This window comes from Moschus berezovskii, chromosome 3 (assembly GCF_049115385.1).
Source record: "Moschus berezovskii isolate FMDL1 chromosome 3, NW_MosBer_1.0, whole genome shotgun sequence".
Lineage (NCBI taxonomy): Eukaryota > Metazoa > Chordata > Mammalia > Artiodactyla > Moschidae > Moschus > Moschus berezovskii.
The window spans coordinates 17888553-17904143 of NC_142462.1; the positions used below are offsets into that span (position 1 = coordinate 17888553).

At 38.5% G+C, this 15591-nt stretch overlaps 1 protein-coding gene across 5 annotated transcripts in view; it reads right to left on the reverse strand.

Moving 5' to 3' along the window:
- SGCE (sarcoglycan epsilon) overlaps window positions 1–15591 on the reverse strand; it is a 71815-nt gene that overhangs the window by 16243 nt on the left and 39981 nt on the right. For all 5 annotated transcript variants that reach the window (XM_055420441.2, XM_055420440.2, XM_088833315.1 and 2 more), the window contains exons 5-6: window positions 14226–14424; window positions 2016–2178 (exon numbers count right to left, since the gene is read on the reverse strand). In XM_055420441.2, the coding sequence (XP_055276416.1) occupies window positions 2016–2178; window positions 14226–14424 (362 nt within the window). The remainder of the gene's footprint in view (window positions 1–2015; window positions 2179–14225; window positions 14425–15591) is intronic.

The following is a 15591-nucleotide window of genomic DNA, read 5'->3' on the forward strand; positions in this document are numbered from 1 at the left end:
GACAAATCTCTAGGGCAGATGCCAACAAACCGTCAACTGACTGATAACCGGTAGGCAGGTATGGTTTCTAAGGTTGTTGAAAGGGAGTTAAAAAAGAGAGGGAGAGAGACAGTTTCTAAATGCCTACAACTTTGATCCTCTGCCATCCAACAGACAGAAGTCATTTTTAGGAAAAATAAACTATTTTCCTTAAAAATAGCTTAAGGAACATTCAATGCTATCGCTTCATTAAATTCTATCCCAGGCTCAAAAAATGTACAACATTTGTACTATATTAATTTACCTCCACCTTAACTGAATTGCTTTCACTGAGCTACATTTAATTATGCTAAAGGATTTATTGAAGGACACAATAAAATAGCCATGTGAAATTTGTTACTACATTTGTTCCCTGCCTTAAAAAATGTTGGGGAGAATTATCTGCAGCATTTTTCAGTATCCTCGCCCTTAAACACCACTTGAAGAATTTTGATAACAATACAATGCTAGTAAAAACATTATCTTCTGCCAAGGAATTGATGTTCTGCCTCCTTTGAGAATGGAACTAAATAACAAATTAACTTCCTCATTTTACCAGGGACATTAGGAGACTTATTGTCAAACTTGACCTTAGGCTTTATGTTTTGGTAAAGTGCAGGTCCTGATTTTCCAGTTCTTTTATATTTGCTCGATCATGCTTATTATCTGACTCTTATTTTAGCATCCTGAAATCTTCTGTGGTAAGATGCAGCCTATACATACATACATGCAAAAGAAAAAACCAAAAATTCCCTACCTGTCTTCTTATGCAGTCTCACCACAGAAAATGCAGTCTTCAAAGCATGTCATTTTTAAACCTTTAGAAATTAGATAATTTTCCTAAACATGAACAGTGCACAGCTCAAGCACAGGTAAAATGGCATCACCAGGGCTCTCTGTCTACCACTCTGGTGAGAGGCATCTCTTTAAGCTACGACTGCAGCCACTCCATCTTTTGTGCCCTTTTATGATGAGCATATGGCCAAAATACTGAGCTTTGTAAGTTCACAATTCATCGAATAGAACACATAACCACACAGCATCCGAATACTTTTACTGAAGTTGAGAAAACAGAGAAAGAAAGAGCATTATTTTCCTAAGGCACATGTGACAAGGAAAGAGGCCTCTGGGGCATAGGGCCATGGGTGCTAAGCGCTTCAGTGTGAGCAGGGTGTTCTCCTGCCCTGGATCTGGGAAAGGCGCCTGCAGCTGGTTTTCTAAGACATCAAGTGACAGTTGTGTTTATGTGTCAATAACTTTGTTCAAATGTCAACTTTAAACTTAGACCTAACTCACCACCAATCATTAAGAGTGGACTGAAGTTAAATCTAAAGGTCACTAAAGAAGTAAACCAACATTCCTAACTTCCAGAAATTAGGATCAAAAATATAATAGAAATTATATGTACAATATCATATGTATCTGACATACATATGCAATCTTACTCATATGCTCCTAAGTCTTTGAGCATGCTGATTAAAAAGTGATTTGGAAAAAAAATAATATTTAAGGGGCTCTGGGTAAGATTCTAACTTTCCTCTTCTCCTTTTATTCCTTGATCTTTCCCGACAATGAGTTTCCAGGACACCGAATCATAGCACAATTTTGCTTTAGTTTCAGATTTATCATTGCACTCCAGTCTCGCCTTCTAAAGTGGGACAAGGCAGCATGTTTGAGGCTTCCTGCCCATGTTACACTGACTCCAAAACTTGACTTAGTAGCCACCTGGATGTCCAGGGGATCGTTCAGACCACCTGCCAAGCTAATCCGGCCCCAACAACTAATCAAGAGTAGACTGAGTACAAAAGTGGAGGTACAATTTCTTAAATGGATGCACTGTCAACGGTCTCACCAAATCCTTTAAAGTCAAGGGAAGTCAACTGCAGTTAACAAAGTAAACCCAGGATTTGTTCCTAAAAGCAGTTCAGGTTTTAGTCAAATGCTATCTTTGGCCACATCACTTCTAGTTACAGTTGCAAAAACAAAACAAAACTCACCAATGAAATTTTGCACCAGTCAATGTAAAATTGAGTACGGAATTTTTTGTCACATGTTATTACAGGCTCCATTTCTTGACTGCATCTCAATTGATTCTGTGGATTTTCAACTTCTCGTAAACAAGAAGAAAATGGGACATCGGCACCAACCATGACATAAACGCTGCAAAAACGTGAAATTCTCAGGTTATCCTTTAAGAAAATTGGAAACACTGAAATAAATCTACCCTGAAAGCAGGATTTATCCTTTTGAATTGAGGGATTATCTAGAATCATCCCTAAGGTAGAGGCCTGGGCTTTTAAAGCAGTGATTCATGTAGGGGCTTCTTTTCATTCTTTCCTTTATTCGACCAATATTTACTGAGTGCTCTAGTGTACAGACACTCTCTTGACTCTGTTACTTTCTAAAAATTTTTTCACCCTATATCATATTTTGATTAGATTTTATAGATTCCATTCAAAATATTCTTGAATTGTTTAAATAATATTATCACTAAGATAATTATCACTAATAATTCTTCATCTAATTTCACTTTAATAAGATTGTGATATTACATCCTGAGGTGTGGAGCTGCAAGCAGATCTATTCTTTCTAACAGTTCTCTCTTTTAGGCTTTTCTACTGCACAGAGCCCCTACTGTTAGGTTCCTCAATACAAGGTCTCTAAATCTTTATCTAAGAAGCTAATGTAAGAGAAAAGCTACTGTTTGGTAAACACAAATCAGGCAAACAAAATTTGTTTTCTTGATATGTATCTTGGCAACTAGGGGAACTCAATTTAATTGACCAGTAAGAGTTTCACAATAAAAGAGAAGACAGAAATAATAGTGTTTAAGTCATCTTGGAGCAGCCTGAGCAGCTAGGAATTTCAAAGGTCTTTTCAAAAGAAAAGGGAAAACCAAAAGATTACTCTAAATAAATATTATTTCTTTTCTTAATGACAGTGCCATAATTACTTATAAAATGGAATAAACCCATCAAAATTCCTGCCATCTTTTTTTACAGAAATTGAAAAACTGATCCTAAAATTCATATGAAAATTCAAGTGGCCCCCCACACACACACAATTCTTGAAAAAGAAAAACATAGCTGGAAGACTCACAATTACCAATTTCAAAACTTACTACAAAGCAATAGGAATAAAGAGAATGTGGTACTATCATAAGCCTTGGCATGTAGATCAATGGACTAGAATTCAGAGTCCAAAAATAAAATCTTTGGCAAATTGATTTTGTCACGGGTGCCAAGACAATTCAGTGAGGGAAAAAACAGTCTTTATGGTACATTAGAACAATTGGCTATCCACATGCAAAAGCAATAAACTGGACCCCTACCTCACACCATATAAAACACTGACTCAAAAAAAAAACAAATAATCAATAGCTTAATGTAAGGGCCAAAACAATTAAACTCTGAGAAGAAAGCAGGAACAAATATTAATGGCCTTGGATTAGGCAGTAGTTTCTTAGTTATGACACAGAAAGTACCAGCAATCACAAGAAAAAAATAAATTGCATTTTATCAAAATTTAAAACTTTGTGCTTCAAAGGGCATCACCAAAAAAGTGAAAAGGCAATCCACAGAATGAAAGAAAATATTTACAAATCATACATCTAATAAAGGACTTACACCTATAACATATAGAAGACTCCAACAACTCCATAACAAAACGACAAATAACCTAATTTTAAAATGACAAAGGATCTGAATATATATGTCTCCAAAGAAGATATATAAATGTCCAATAAGTGCATGAAAAAATGTTCAATATCATTATCATCAGCAAAAGAGACATCAAAGCCACAATGAGATACCACTTTACATCCATTAGAATAGCTATAATGAAAAATACAGAGGATAGGAAGTGCTGCCCAGGATGCAGAGAAATTATAACTCTCCTGCTCTACTGGTGGGAATGTAAAATGGTGCAACCACTTTGGAAAACACCCTGGGAGTTCCTCAAAAGATTAAATACAGAGTCATTATATGAGGCAGCCATTCCATTCCTAAGTACACACCCTAAGAGAAATTTAAACACATCTATCAAAAACCTTGTACATAAAAGTTCATAGCAACATTCTTCATAATAGTCAATAAGCAGAAACAATTCAAGTACTCATCAACCATCAAATGGATAAAAAGTAAAATATCCATATACTATTACTCAGCCATAAAAAGCAATGAAGAACTGTACATACTACAACATGGATGACCCTTGAAAACAATATGCTAAGTGAAAAACGTTGGTCCCAAAGGACCACATATTATATGATTCCATTGATATGAAATGTCCAGGATAGGCAAATTCATAGAAACAGCAAGTAAATAAATTGTGCTTGCCTAGGATTGGGGGTTGTAGTGGTGGTGACTGCTAATGGGTGTGAGAAAGGAGTGTTAGAAGGATAAAAATGCTCTAAAATTGACTGTGGTAATGATTGTACAACTTTGTTAATAAACTAAAATATATTGAGCTATATATATTTTAAATAGGTGAATTGTATAATATGTAAAATATATCTCAATAAAGCTGTTTTTAAATGAAGTGAAATAAAAGCATGGAACAAAAATTCAAAGTTATGTAACTATGAAGCCACACCCTTAATTAACAGCTGTGTCCCAGAGCACAATTAAACACAGATTCAGCTGGTTGTGCTTTATGTCAAGTTAAAAATTTATAAGTTCAGAAACAGTAGAAGTAAGAAACCACTGGTAAAGAATTCACATGATTAGTGAGTAGAAATATATTCCATTTACAGGAATATTGCTCATCCATAAAAAAGAACAAAATAATGTCATCTGCAGCAACATGGGTGGACCTAGAGATTTCAAACTTGAATGAAGTCAGACAGAGAAAGACAAACATCATATTGTATCACTTATACCTAGAATCTAAAAAATGGTACAGATGAACTTACTAATAAAACAGAAATAAAGTTATAGATGTAGAAAACAAACTTATAGTTAGTTACTGGTGGGAAAGTGAAGGGTGGAGGGTGGGAGAAGGCATAAATTGGGAGATTGGAACTGACATATAGACTCATCTACATAAAAATTAGATAACTAATAAGGATCTGCTGCATATAACAGGACACTCTACTCAGTATTCTGTAATGACCTATGTGGAACAAGGGTCTGAAAAACAGTGGATATATATATATATGTATAACTGATTCACTTTGCTGCATACCTGAAACTAATACAACATTGTAAACCAACTACTCTGCAATAAAAATTTTAAGAGAAATATATTCCATTTAGAACAATTTGTTACTTTTAAGCTTCATATAAAGCCAATTTCTATCCCCTTAATAACTGCCTTGCAAAGACCATAATTTTCCTTGATAACTGTGAAATATATTTGTAAATACAGAAATTAAATATTTCAAAAATTGTTCAAAGTCCTCTTCCTTTTACATAACATTGATTTGCATTTATAGTTAGTAAGATTTTAAACTAATTCACTTCAAGATAACATAAACAGGCATAAGCATAAGTTTTGGGTGCTCTGAAATGTTTTTATCCCCCCTCAAATTATAAAAGCAATATAAAAATATTACATAAAACTTGGGGTATAAAAACAATTAATTTCTATTACCAAGATCATGATTTTCATTTTCCAATGTACCTTGCAGAATACTTTTCAAGTGCATATATTTTAACCTAATTGCAATCATCTCCAAAATATAATTTTGTATCCCACTTTTTCACTTAATGCATCATAAGCATTTTCCTCATAAGCATTTTCCATATTTTATAGTCTTTGTAATTACATTTTTATAGGAATATAATTTTTAAGTGCACATGATTTATTCATAATTATTTCAAGGCTGGCCACATAAGTTGCTTCTAATGTTTTGATGTTATAAATAATATTGTAAAGACAATCTCTGTGCATATTCTTTAACATTACCATCTTAAAAGAGATGCCTAGAAGTGGAAACATTTTTATGGCAGTTGACACATACTGCCAAATTACTTTCATCTCCACTTGGATATCCAGCAGCTTCACAAACTTAGGATGTTCCGAACTGAGCTCATCATCACCCCATCCCACCTCCACCTGTCGTCCCTTCCATCTTCTTCTCTCAGTGACTGGCAAGGGCAGATGCTCAAGCCCCAACATCACTGACTCCTGTCCTTCTCCCTATCATCTGTCTCTGACATTTACCCTGAAAGAACTCTCACACACACCTGTCCACTCTGCCCCTTCCCACAGCCAACACCCCAGTTCTAGTCACAGGGAGCGAAGCAACAGCACCTTGACTGTTCGCCTGGAACTCAGTCTCTCTCTGTCCCTGGGGAGTCTATCTGCAGCATGAATGATACCGGCTGAGAAACAGAAGCATTTGTACATTTGAAAGTTGCTAAGAAAGTAGTTCTTACAAGTTCTCATCACAAGAAAATAAAAACTAACTGTGAGGCAGTGGATGTTACCTGAAGTTACTGTGGTGATCACTTCATAACATATACTTCTATCAAATCTTCATGCTGTGCACCTTAAACTTATCCAATGTTATATCATCAATTGTAACAAAACTGGAAAAATAAACAAGTTAATTTAAAAATTGCAAACAGACTACTCAAGAGAAGTAGATAGTGGATTAGACTTGTAGGTTAAAAAAATAGGTATTTATTGGTTTTTTTTTTTTGTATAGCCAGTAAGTTTTTCCCTTATGGCTGAAAGTGAAGAGGAACTCAAAAGCCTCTTGATGAAAGTGAAAGAGGAAAGTGAAAAGGTTGGCTTGAAGCTCAACATTCAGAAAACAAAGATCATGGCATCTGGTTCCATCACTTCATGGGAAATAGATGGAAAAACAGTGGAAACAGTGTCAGACTTTATTATTTGGGGCTCCAAAATCACTGCAGATGCTGATTGCAGCCATGAAATTAAAAGACGCTTACTCCTTGGAAGGAAAGTTATGACCAACCTAGATAGCATATTAAAAAGCAGAGACATTACTTTGCCAACCAAGGTCCGTCTAGTCAAGGCTATGGTTTTTCCCATGGTCATGTATGGATGTGAGAGTTGGACTGTGAAGAAAGCTGATCGCCAAAGAATTGATGCTTTTGAACTGTGGTGCTGGAGAAGACTCTTGAGAGTCCATTGGACTGCAAGGAGATCCAACCAGTCCATTCTAAAGGAGATCAGTCCTGGTTGTTCATTGGAAGGACTGATGCTAAAGCTGAAACTCCAATACTTTGTCCACCTCATGCGACGAGTTGACTCACTGGAAAAGACTCTGACACTGGGAGGGATTGGGGGCGGGAGGAGAAGGGGACGACAGAGAATGAGATGTCTGGATAGCATCACCGACTCTGTGGACATGAGTTTCAGTGAACTCCGGGAGTTGGTGATGGACAGGGAGGCCTGGCGTGCTGTGATTCATGGGGTCACAAAGAGTCGGACACGACTGAGCGACTGAACTGAACTTAACTGAAAAGTTTTAACATCTTGGCTTTTTAAAAGATAAATTTTTATGAGGCCATGTATAATAATTATAATTTCATGCTATACATGCTAAAACATATTTTTCATAATCTGCTCTTTTCCTAGATCTTTGATATGCAATTTTTGATTTACAGCTATTTTGACAGGCTAGCTTTTCGATAGGCAGAAATTCAAAATTTTTATGAAGAGAAATGAGGATGCTCTTTACATTTATGATCTTAGCCATGCTCTCAAACTTTCAAACATACGTAAACAGATGGCATGGCAGTGTATTATCAAGTACAAGGCTCTCAAGCAAACGTTAACAAAACATGGTGACTCACAATCTTAGGAATTGAGCAGTCGAAATAAAACTTGCTCCTTGAAGAATTTTTTTCTTTCACTTTGAACAACTCAATTTCCCTTGAGGTAAAACCCATTTACTATGGTCTTTACGCATACAATGTGCAGAACCATGCTACAGGTAAAAAAAAAAATTGTGTCAAAACTCTCCTGTTTTTCTAGCAATAGTCAGATAAACAGATCCAATGATTATATTTTTTACCTAGTTGTCCAAATGATGAATGTATTTTATCTATGATTTTACGCATATAAGAGACAGAGGACGGTTTAGAGGTGAAAGTGTCCAGGTACGTTACACGTTGCCTGGGAACTCCTGAGCTCTTAAGAATGCACTCTGATTCTTGCCTCTGTCCGTGACCCCACTTCTCTGTTCTGTACATATCAGTCAATTAAAAAATAAGATGAAAAACAAAGAAATAAAACTAAATAAAGCATCTAATTCAGAATAAAAAATAAAGAATAAAGGTCATTTCTAGACTCTGCTACTACTGTTTGTTACTCCTCTTTACTGAAGGGAAGAATGATCTTGTCAACCTGCACCCAAGACTCAGACCTTTCTGGGGGATTTTGTGGGAGTGAAGAAAGGAGGCATTTGGGTTCGATCTACTCTTTTAGCTCGTGCAGTGCAGTGGGGCTCAGCAGGCCTACTTGCTAAAATGAAAATGTTAACATACACGATTGCTTGCAAGGTCCCCAGTGCTACACAAGATAAAATCCACACAGTTCTTCCTGGAGTACGAGGTCTTAACATGGTCTGCTCTTTGCCTCTTTGGTCATTATTATTTGTGGGTCCCGGTCCCCCATTTGCACACACATGGAGCAGCTTTCCAAATACACCGGGTTTCTTCCGACCTAATGGCTCTTGCTTAAGCTGCTCCCTCTGCCCAAACGCTCCCTTTATCACTTTTTGAGCTGGCTAATTTGTTCATTTCAGTTCAGTTCAGTCGCTCAGTCGTGTCCGACTCTTGGCGATCCCATGGTCTGCAGCACACCAGGCCTCCCTGTCCATCACCAACTCCTAGAGTTCACCCAAACTCATGTCCATCGAGCTGGTGATGCCATCCAACCATCTCATCCTCTGTCATCCCCTTCTCCTCCCGCCTTCAATCTTTCCCAGCATCAGGGTCTTTTCAAATGAGTCAGCTCTTCACATCAGGTGGCCGAAGTATTAGAGCTTCAGCTTCAGCATCAGTCCTTCCAATGAGCATTCAGGACTGGTTTCCTTTAGGGTGGCTAATTTGTACTTATATTTTAAACCTCATCTCCTCTATGAACCCTCTGACATGGACCAGAAGTGGGGGAGGAGTCATCCCCATGAATACCTTCACTATGATACATACAACACTGTTTTCTAATTATCTGATTGCTTTCTGGTCCCTAAGAGATGTGAGCATAGAATATACTCTTTATTTTTTTAATTTAATTTTATTTTTAATTGGAGGATAATTGCTTTACAATCTTGTGATGATTTCTGCCGTGCATCAGCATGAATCAGCCATAGGTATACATATGTCCCCTTCCTCCCTGCCCATCCCATCCCTCTAGGTTGTCTCGAACGCTGGTTTTGAGTTCCCTGCATCAGACAGCAAATTCCCGCTGGCTACCTATTTTACATATGGTAATGCTGGGAAAGGCTGGGGGCGGGAGGAGAAGGGGACGACCGAGAATGAGATGGCTGGATGGCATCACCGACTCTGTGGACATGAGTTTGAGTGAACTCTGGGAGTTGGTGATGGACAGGGAGGCCTGGGATGCTGTGATTCATGGGGTCATGGAGAGTCGGACACGACTGAGTGACTGAACTGAACTGAATGTATATGTTTCAACTGTACACTTTAAATCACTGTACCCTAGAAAGTAATACATTATTCCTCCATAAAAAAATATTTACAATATGCTAAACAATGGAAGAAAAAAATCAATCTATGCCTAGAATTTAGAAGAATAGAAACTAAAGACATATAGACAAATAGAGTTGCATGGATTTTTTTAATTGACTTATTTCTATATTTATAACAATGGGTTTATATTGGCTTCCAATTTTGTTATTAAAGGCTCAAAAAGTCCAATCTCATATCATCATTCCCTAAAAGAGAGAATAATTGCATCAAAAATACTGGAGGCACATTATTTAAGAATAAAGAACTATCTTTATAAATCACCAAAGATGGGGATGGACTGAGCAGAGAGCTACAGACTGGCCCAGGACCATGGCCTTGCATCAGATGAGTCTTTGGCAGCCTCTGACTTACAGTTTCTTCTCCAAGTGTAACTTCTCTCTGAGCCCTTTACAGAGCAAAAAGCAGACAATTAATTAGAGGGTGCACTCTGTGAGATTGTCTAGAGAATAAACTAGGATTCTCTGTTGCTGATTGAGGCTAGATCCACAGGCTTTGGTAACCAGAGGAAACAGTGGTAGGTTTGACAATCTCTTATGAAAAGTGAGTATATTCTTTAATCCTCACACCCCATCATTCCCTTCATAACCACCATTTACACCACATCACTCACCCTGAGTTGGCGGCTACGCCATGCCCAGACTGAAATATGAACCTGCTCCTCTTTCCACCAGCTTTATCCCAGGCTAAATGCATCCACGAGTCCTTAGTCTCTGGCTCAGTGTCAAGAGCAAAAGCAGCCCTGAGACCACACCCAGAGACTGAGAACAGTTGCCCTGGGGTTATGGGTCTGGAAAGTGAAAGGGAATCTTTTCAGGAGGTTCAGCTTTTCTTTGCAGGAGCTTATTCACCCTGAAGGAAATCTTTACTGTTGGTTTCTGTTAGATTTAGAAGAAGTTTAAAAATGTCCGTGAGGTCTGCAGAAATGAGGGGACAAAAATGCACATCAAGAAGGATGAGGAGCTCGGGCGCTGCAGCCGGGGCTCCTGGTGACTAATATTTAATGCACTGTGGGCTGTGGAAGGGCTGGAGGCTTAGCTCCTCTTGGCCATCTGCTGTGAGTTTGACTAATGTGGAAAAATGTTCAGTTAGTAAACTGTGGCTGCCATGCATCATAATAGGAAATAATTGAAGGAGATTTTTTAAAATCACGGACTGAAACTCACTCAGAGTATAAAGCAGAACACAGTTAGTAGGTGTTTAATACTTCTGAAGTATATTTTTAAATAAAATTTTAGAAAATAAAGTGATGCAATTCCTTTGCATCTCTGACCATACCCTTGATCTTTCCAGTATTTCATTTTTAATGACATTTATAGGCCATGTTACTTTCAAAAGAAAGTACAGAGGCAAAAAGTTTAAAAAGTGGATTAGGAATCATGATGTTGTTGTTCGGTCGCTAAGTCACATCCAATTCTTTTATGACCCCATGGACTGCAGCCGACCAGGCACCTCTGTTCATGGGCTTTCTCAGGCAAGAATACCAGAGTGCGTTGCCATTTCCTTCTCCAGGAATCGAACCCACATCTCCTGCATTGCAGGTGAATTCTTTACAGCTGAGCCACCAGGGAAGTACCCCCTACAAAAGTTCAACAAGTGAATTAAGAATCATGATATTCACCATTAAAAAGGACGGAAGGCACAAGATGTGAGTTAAGCACTGAATTTATTCTAAATTGAAGGCAAATAGGGTAAAAAAAAAACAAACCTATTTTTGTTACCTTGACATTACCTAACAACCAAAGAAAATATGCAAAATTATTTCCAGGGACATATTTTTCTTATGCAATTATACTCAAGTAGGATCCTACTCCACTGGTGCTCATACAGGTACTCTGGAGTAATAAAGCTGGCACTGGGTACAATTTATAGAAATTCTATTTTAAATGACTTACCATATGAATACTTTGTAAAGGTTACAGCTTAACATTAAATTAAAACTCATGGAAAGCATTTATAGTTGGGAAGGGATCTGAGACAACAGGGTCCAAATAAATGCCACGGGACTGACAACACATGCCTCCTGCTAGCAGGTGCTGGGGGTCATCAGCTAATGACTAGATTCTCCAACAAGTACTTGTAGGACAAGAAATTCTGTTCTTAATTTAGACTCACATGCTCAGGCCCAGCCCTAGACTCAAAAGATCTAGAATCTCTAGTGGGGATCAGAGGCCAGGAACCTAGGTATATTTTTAATAAATCTCTACTGGCAGTTCTCAAGCTAGCCACATTTGAACCGTCCCATTTTAAGTCAGAGTTTGGTTTAGAGAGGTGTTAGTTCAATTTAGTCTCTGTGCTGTGCTCAGTCACTCAGTCACGTCCAGCACTTTGCGACCACACGGACTGGAGCCCATCAGGCTCCCCTGTTCAAGGAGATTCTCCAGGCAAGAATGCTGGAGTGGGTTGCCATGCCCTCCTCCAGGAGATCTTCCTGACCCAGGGAGCGAACCCAGGTCTCCTGCATTGCAGGCAGATTTGTTACCATCTGAGCCACCAGGAAAGCCCTTAATTTAGTCTGCTGCTGCTGCTGCTAAGTTGCTCCAGTTGTGTCCGACTCTGTGCGACCCCATAGACGGCAGCTCACCAGGCTCCCCCGTCCCTGGGATTCTCCAGGCAAGAACACTGGAGTGGGTTGCCATTTCCTTCTCCAATGAGTGAAAGTGAAGTCGCTCAGTCGTGTCTGACTCTTCAAGAACCCATGGACTGCAGCCCACCAGGTTCCTACATCCATGGGATTTTCCAGGCAAGAGTACTGGAGTGGGGTGCCATCTCCATAATTTAGTCTAGTGGTGGCTCAAAGTGCCTCTGTGGGTGGCGCCTACACTACTGATTAGGGAAGGGGTGAGTCCCGAAGAAAGCACAACGATGGCAAACTCTACCAATGACCGGTTTTCCTGTTGTTTCCTCCAGCATCTTTTGGTCATTGTTTTAACAATCACTGTGGAACACATTACTTTTAAGAAACTGTTGAAAAGACTCCAGGGACTTCCCTGGCAGTTCACTGGTTAAGAATTTACCTTGCAATGCAGGGGACGTGGGTTCGATCCCTGGTGGGAGAACTAAGATTCCATTCCATATGCCATGGAGAAACTAAGTCCATGCACTCCAACCACCGAGCCCAGGCACCACAACCAGTCTGTGCATGGCAACCGCAGATCCTACATGACACAGCTAAGACCCAGCAGAGCCAAATCAATGAACATTTCTTTAATAGACTCCACATTGAGAGAATGTCTTCAGGGAGATACTCCTGTTCATCTCTTCCTATGGTTCTACTTTAATTACTCACTGGGAGAAAGATCCATGTTGTAACCTCTGAAGTAAAATGTTAAGCCCAGAATTCTGTTTTCACAGAGAAAGCCAACCAGCAGACAGGCAAGAAATAAAGCAACTATTTTTCTCCGGACACTTGCAGGTATGCTTGACTGACTTCAAAAATCCATTATTGTACCATACGAGATACAACTTAATTCTGAAATTTGTAAGCTGGACTTTACAGGTCATTGCTTATGCTTCCATCTCCTTTCTGACTACTTGCTCTACCTTATCTGTGTCTATTTGGGATTTCTTCCATATTTCCAACAAAGTTCTCCTTTGAAGTTGCCCTTAAATTTGATTCTTATTAATCCAGACATTCTGGTTAATTCCAGATGTCCTCTGTATAAATGTTACCAAGAATATGGATAAAGGAGCAGTTGGAAAAGGATATGTTACACACAATGTGATTTATTCTGTATCTCCTACTTTTATAGGATTTAGTTTTTTTAAAAAAGCAGATCTGCCTCAACTTGCAGATTAGAAATTAAACAGTAAAATTTCATCAATGTGGGCATTCAATCTGTCATTGTGCTTGGGTATAAGTGTTTTATAACCCCTACAAGTGTGTAAGTCACATTCTATATCTGTAAGACTTGAGAATAGACAAGTCCCTTTCAAATGCATTGTCTCTTTAATCCTCACAACAACCCTGAGGTTGTTCCCATTGGAGCAGACGAGGAAGCTGAAGCCCAGAGGGGTGCAGCAGTTTGCCCAATGTCACCCAGCTTGTGAGTGACAAGGCCAGGCTTTAGGAATGGGTTTCAAATCCACCCCAGCCATCAATCATCGCCACATGGTGGAAAGAATGTTAAAGGCGAAGAAATAGTTTCCTAGAATAAAGTTACAGCAATCTGTATGTCCTTCTGCAGCTGATAACTGGGGCATCAATTTCCTTTGAAACTCAGGGCCCTAAATAATCAGCTTCTCTACAGAAGGTACAAAAAAGACTTAGCACTGTAATTTATGATGCAAGTCCTGACCTACAATTAGCTTTCAAAGGACCTGGAACATCAGATATAAAGGACCATTAACGTAACCTCTTTGTCAATACAGAAAATTGCTTTTTTTTTTTCCACATCTCTGCAATACCTATCACTTATCAAAAAGAAAAATGCCACAGGCCCTCTTCCATCTATACTAAGTTTGGTAAAATCGCCACATTTAAAAATCCACACTTAAGGCAATGAGATGAAGTCCGCTTACCCTTCCTTCATGTCGTTGATGGGCAGTGGGACCCGGCCGCCCCGGTCAAGGGCTGACGTGATGTTTATGGCGTTCAGGCGCTCGGGCTGCCACACATTTTTCACAGCCCCCAGGAAGTCTCCAAGAACCTCGCTGGCCAGCATTTCTTCTACGTTCATATTTTTAATGAAGAATTCTGCTTGATAGGGTAACGGGAAGTCTAATTTTGGTGGGAAAAGGGTATGCACACCTTTAATGAGGGAGTCTTTTGAAAGGGAAACAAAACAACAACTTGAGATTTGTTGATGTGTCACAGTCCTGGCCTTGGGGAACAATATTATTCCTGACTTCAAAGGCTTTCCGTGTAACAGAGGCTATATCTAAAAACACCACATACATTTGACCCAGAATTTTATCTATGATGTAATCAAATCCAAGGGACAGCAGGGCAGTTCACAATTATAGGAAAAAGAAACAAAGAAAGAAAAGGAAAAAATGCCAAATCTCATATCTGTCTCTAACTTGCCAGTGGCCTGCCAGCCTTCTCACCCGGCCGACGTACTCAGGAGAAGAAGCATTTTCAGAACTGAGAAAAATATTTTGTGTTTGTAGTGTTTTAAAGTCGACAGATCTTTTTCACGTTGTTTAATTTAATCATTACAATCTTAGGCAGTGCTATTTCTATTTGAACAGAGGAGGAAGCTGAGACACAGAACAACATCCTTTCGAATAGAAAAGATATGACAAAATACCTGGACTTGTTTGTGGGTTGCTTATATAGGATATGGAAAACCGTATTTTTAATTTGCAGTGTTACTGATCCTTTTAGAGCATGCTAAAACATGACATTTAACTAAAATAAATATTGACTGCGTTTTCAATAAGTACTTTGAAATCATAACTATTTCATTCATTGGATCACTCCATAATTAGATATTCTAGAGAAATCGTATTTAAAATTTCTCATGAAATTCCATATCTCACATTGTTACAGATTTACTTAGCTTTTTTCCTCCTCAATGTCTCATCAATAATTTCCCTCTAAAGATGCCAAAAAGAAGCCAACCCAATGTCCAATTCAGACTCTCAATATAAGAAACTTGACATAAATATAATTGATTTCAGCTTCTCAAATGTTAGTCTTGAATTACAAACTGTCATGTCCTATATTCTGGCTGTTATATTAAGACAAAGAATAGCTTTATTCTTGTTTAGTAATATTTCTGTAATAATAAAAGCTACTTTCTTTTAATACTCTGAGATAGACCAAGCTAAGGGAAACAGGTGAATTACCATATTTAATACTCACAGTCAGAAAGTGAGTAGGTACTTGTATCTTTCTCCACACTTTCAGAAGAGGAAGCTAATTTTTAGATCATATGAACTT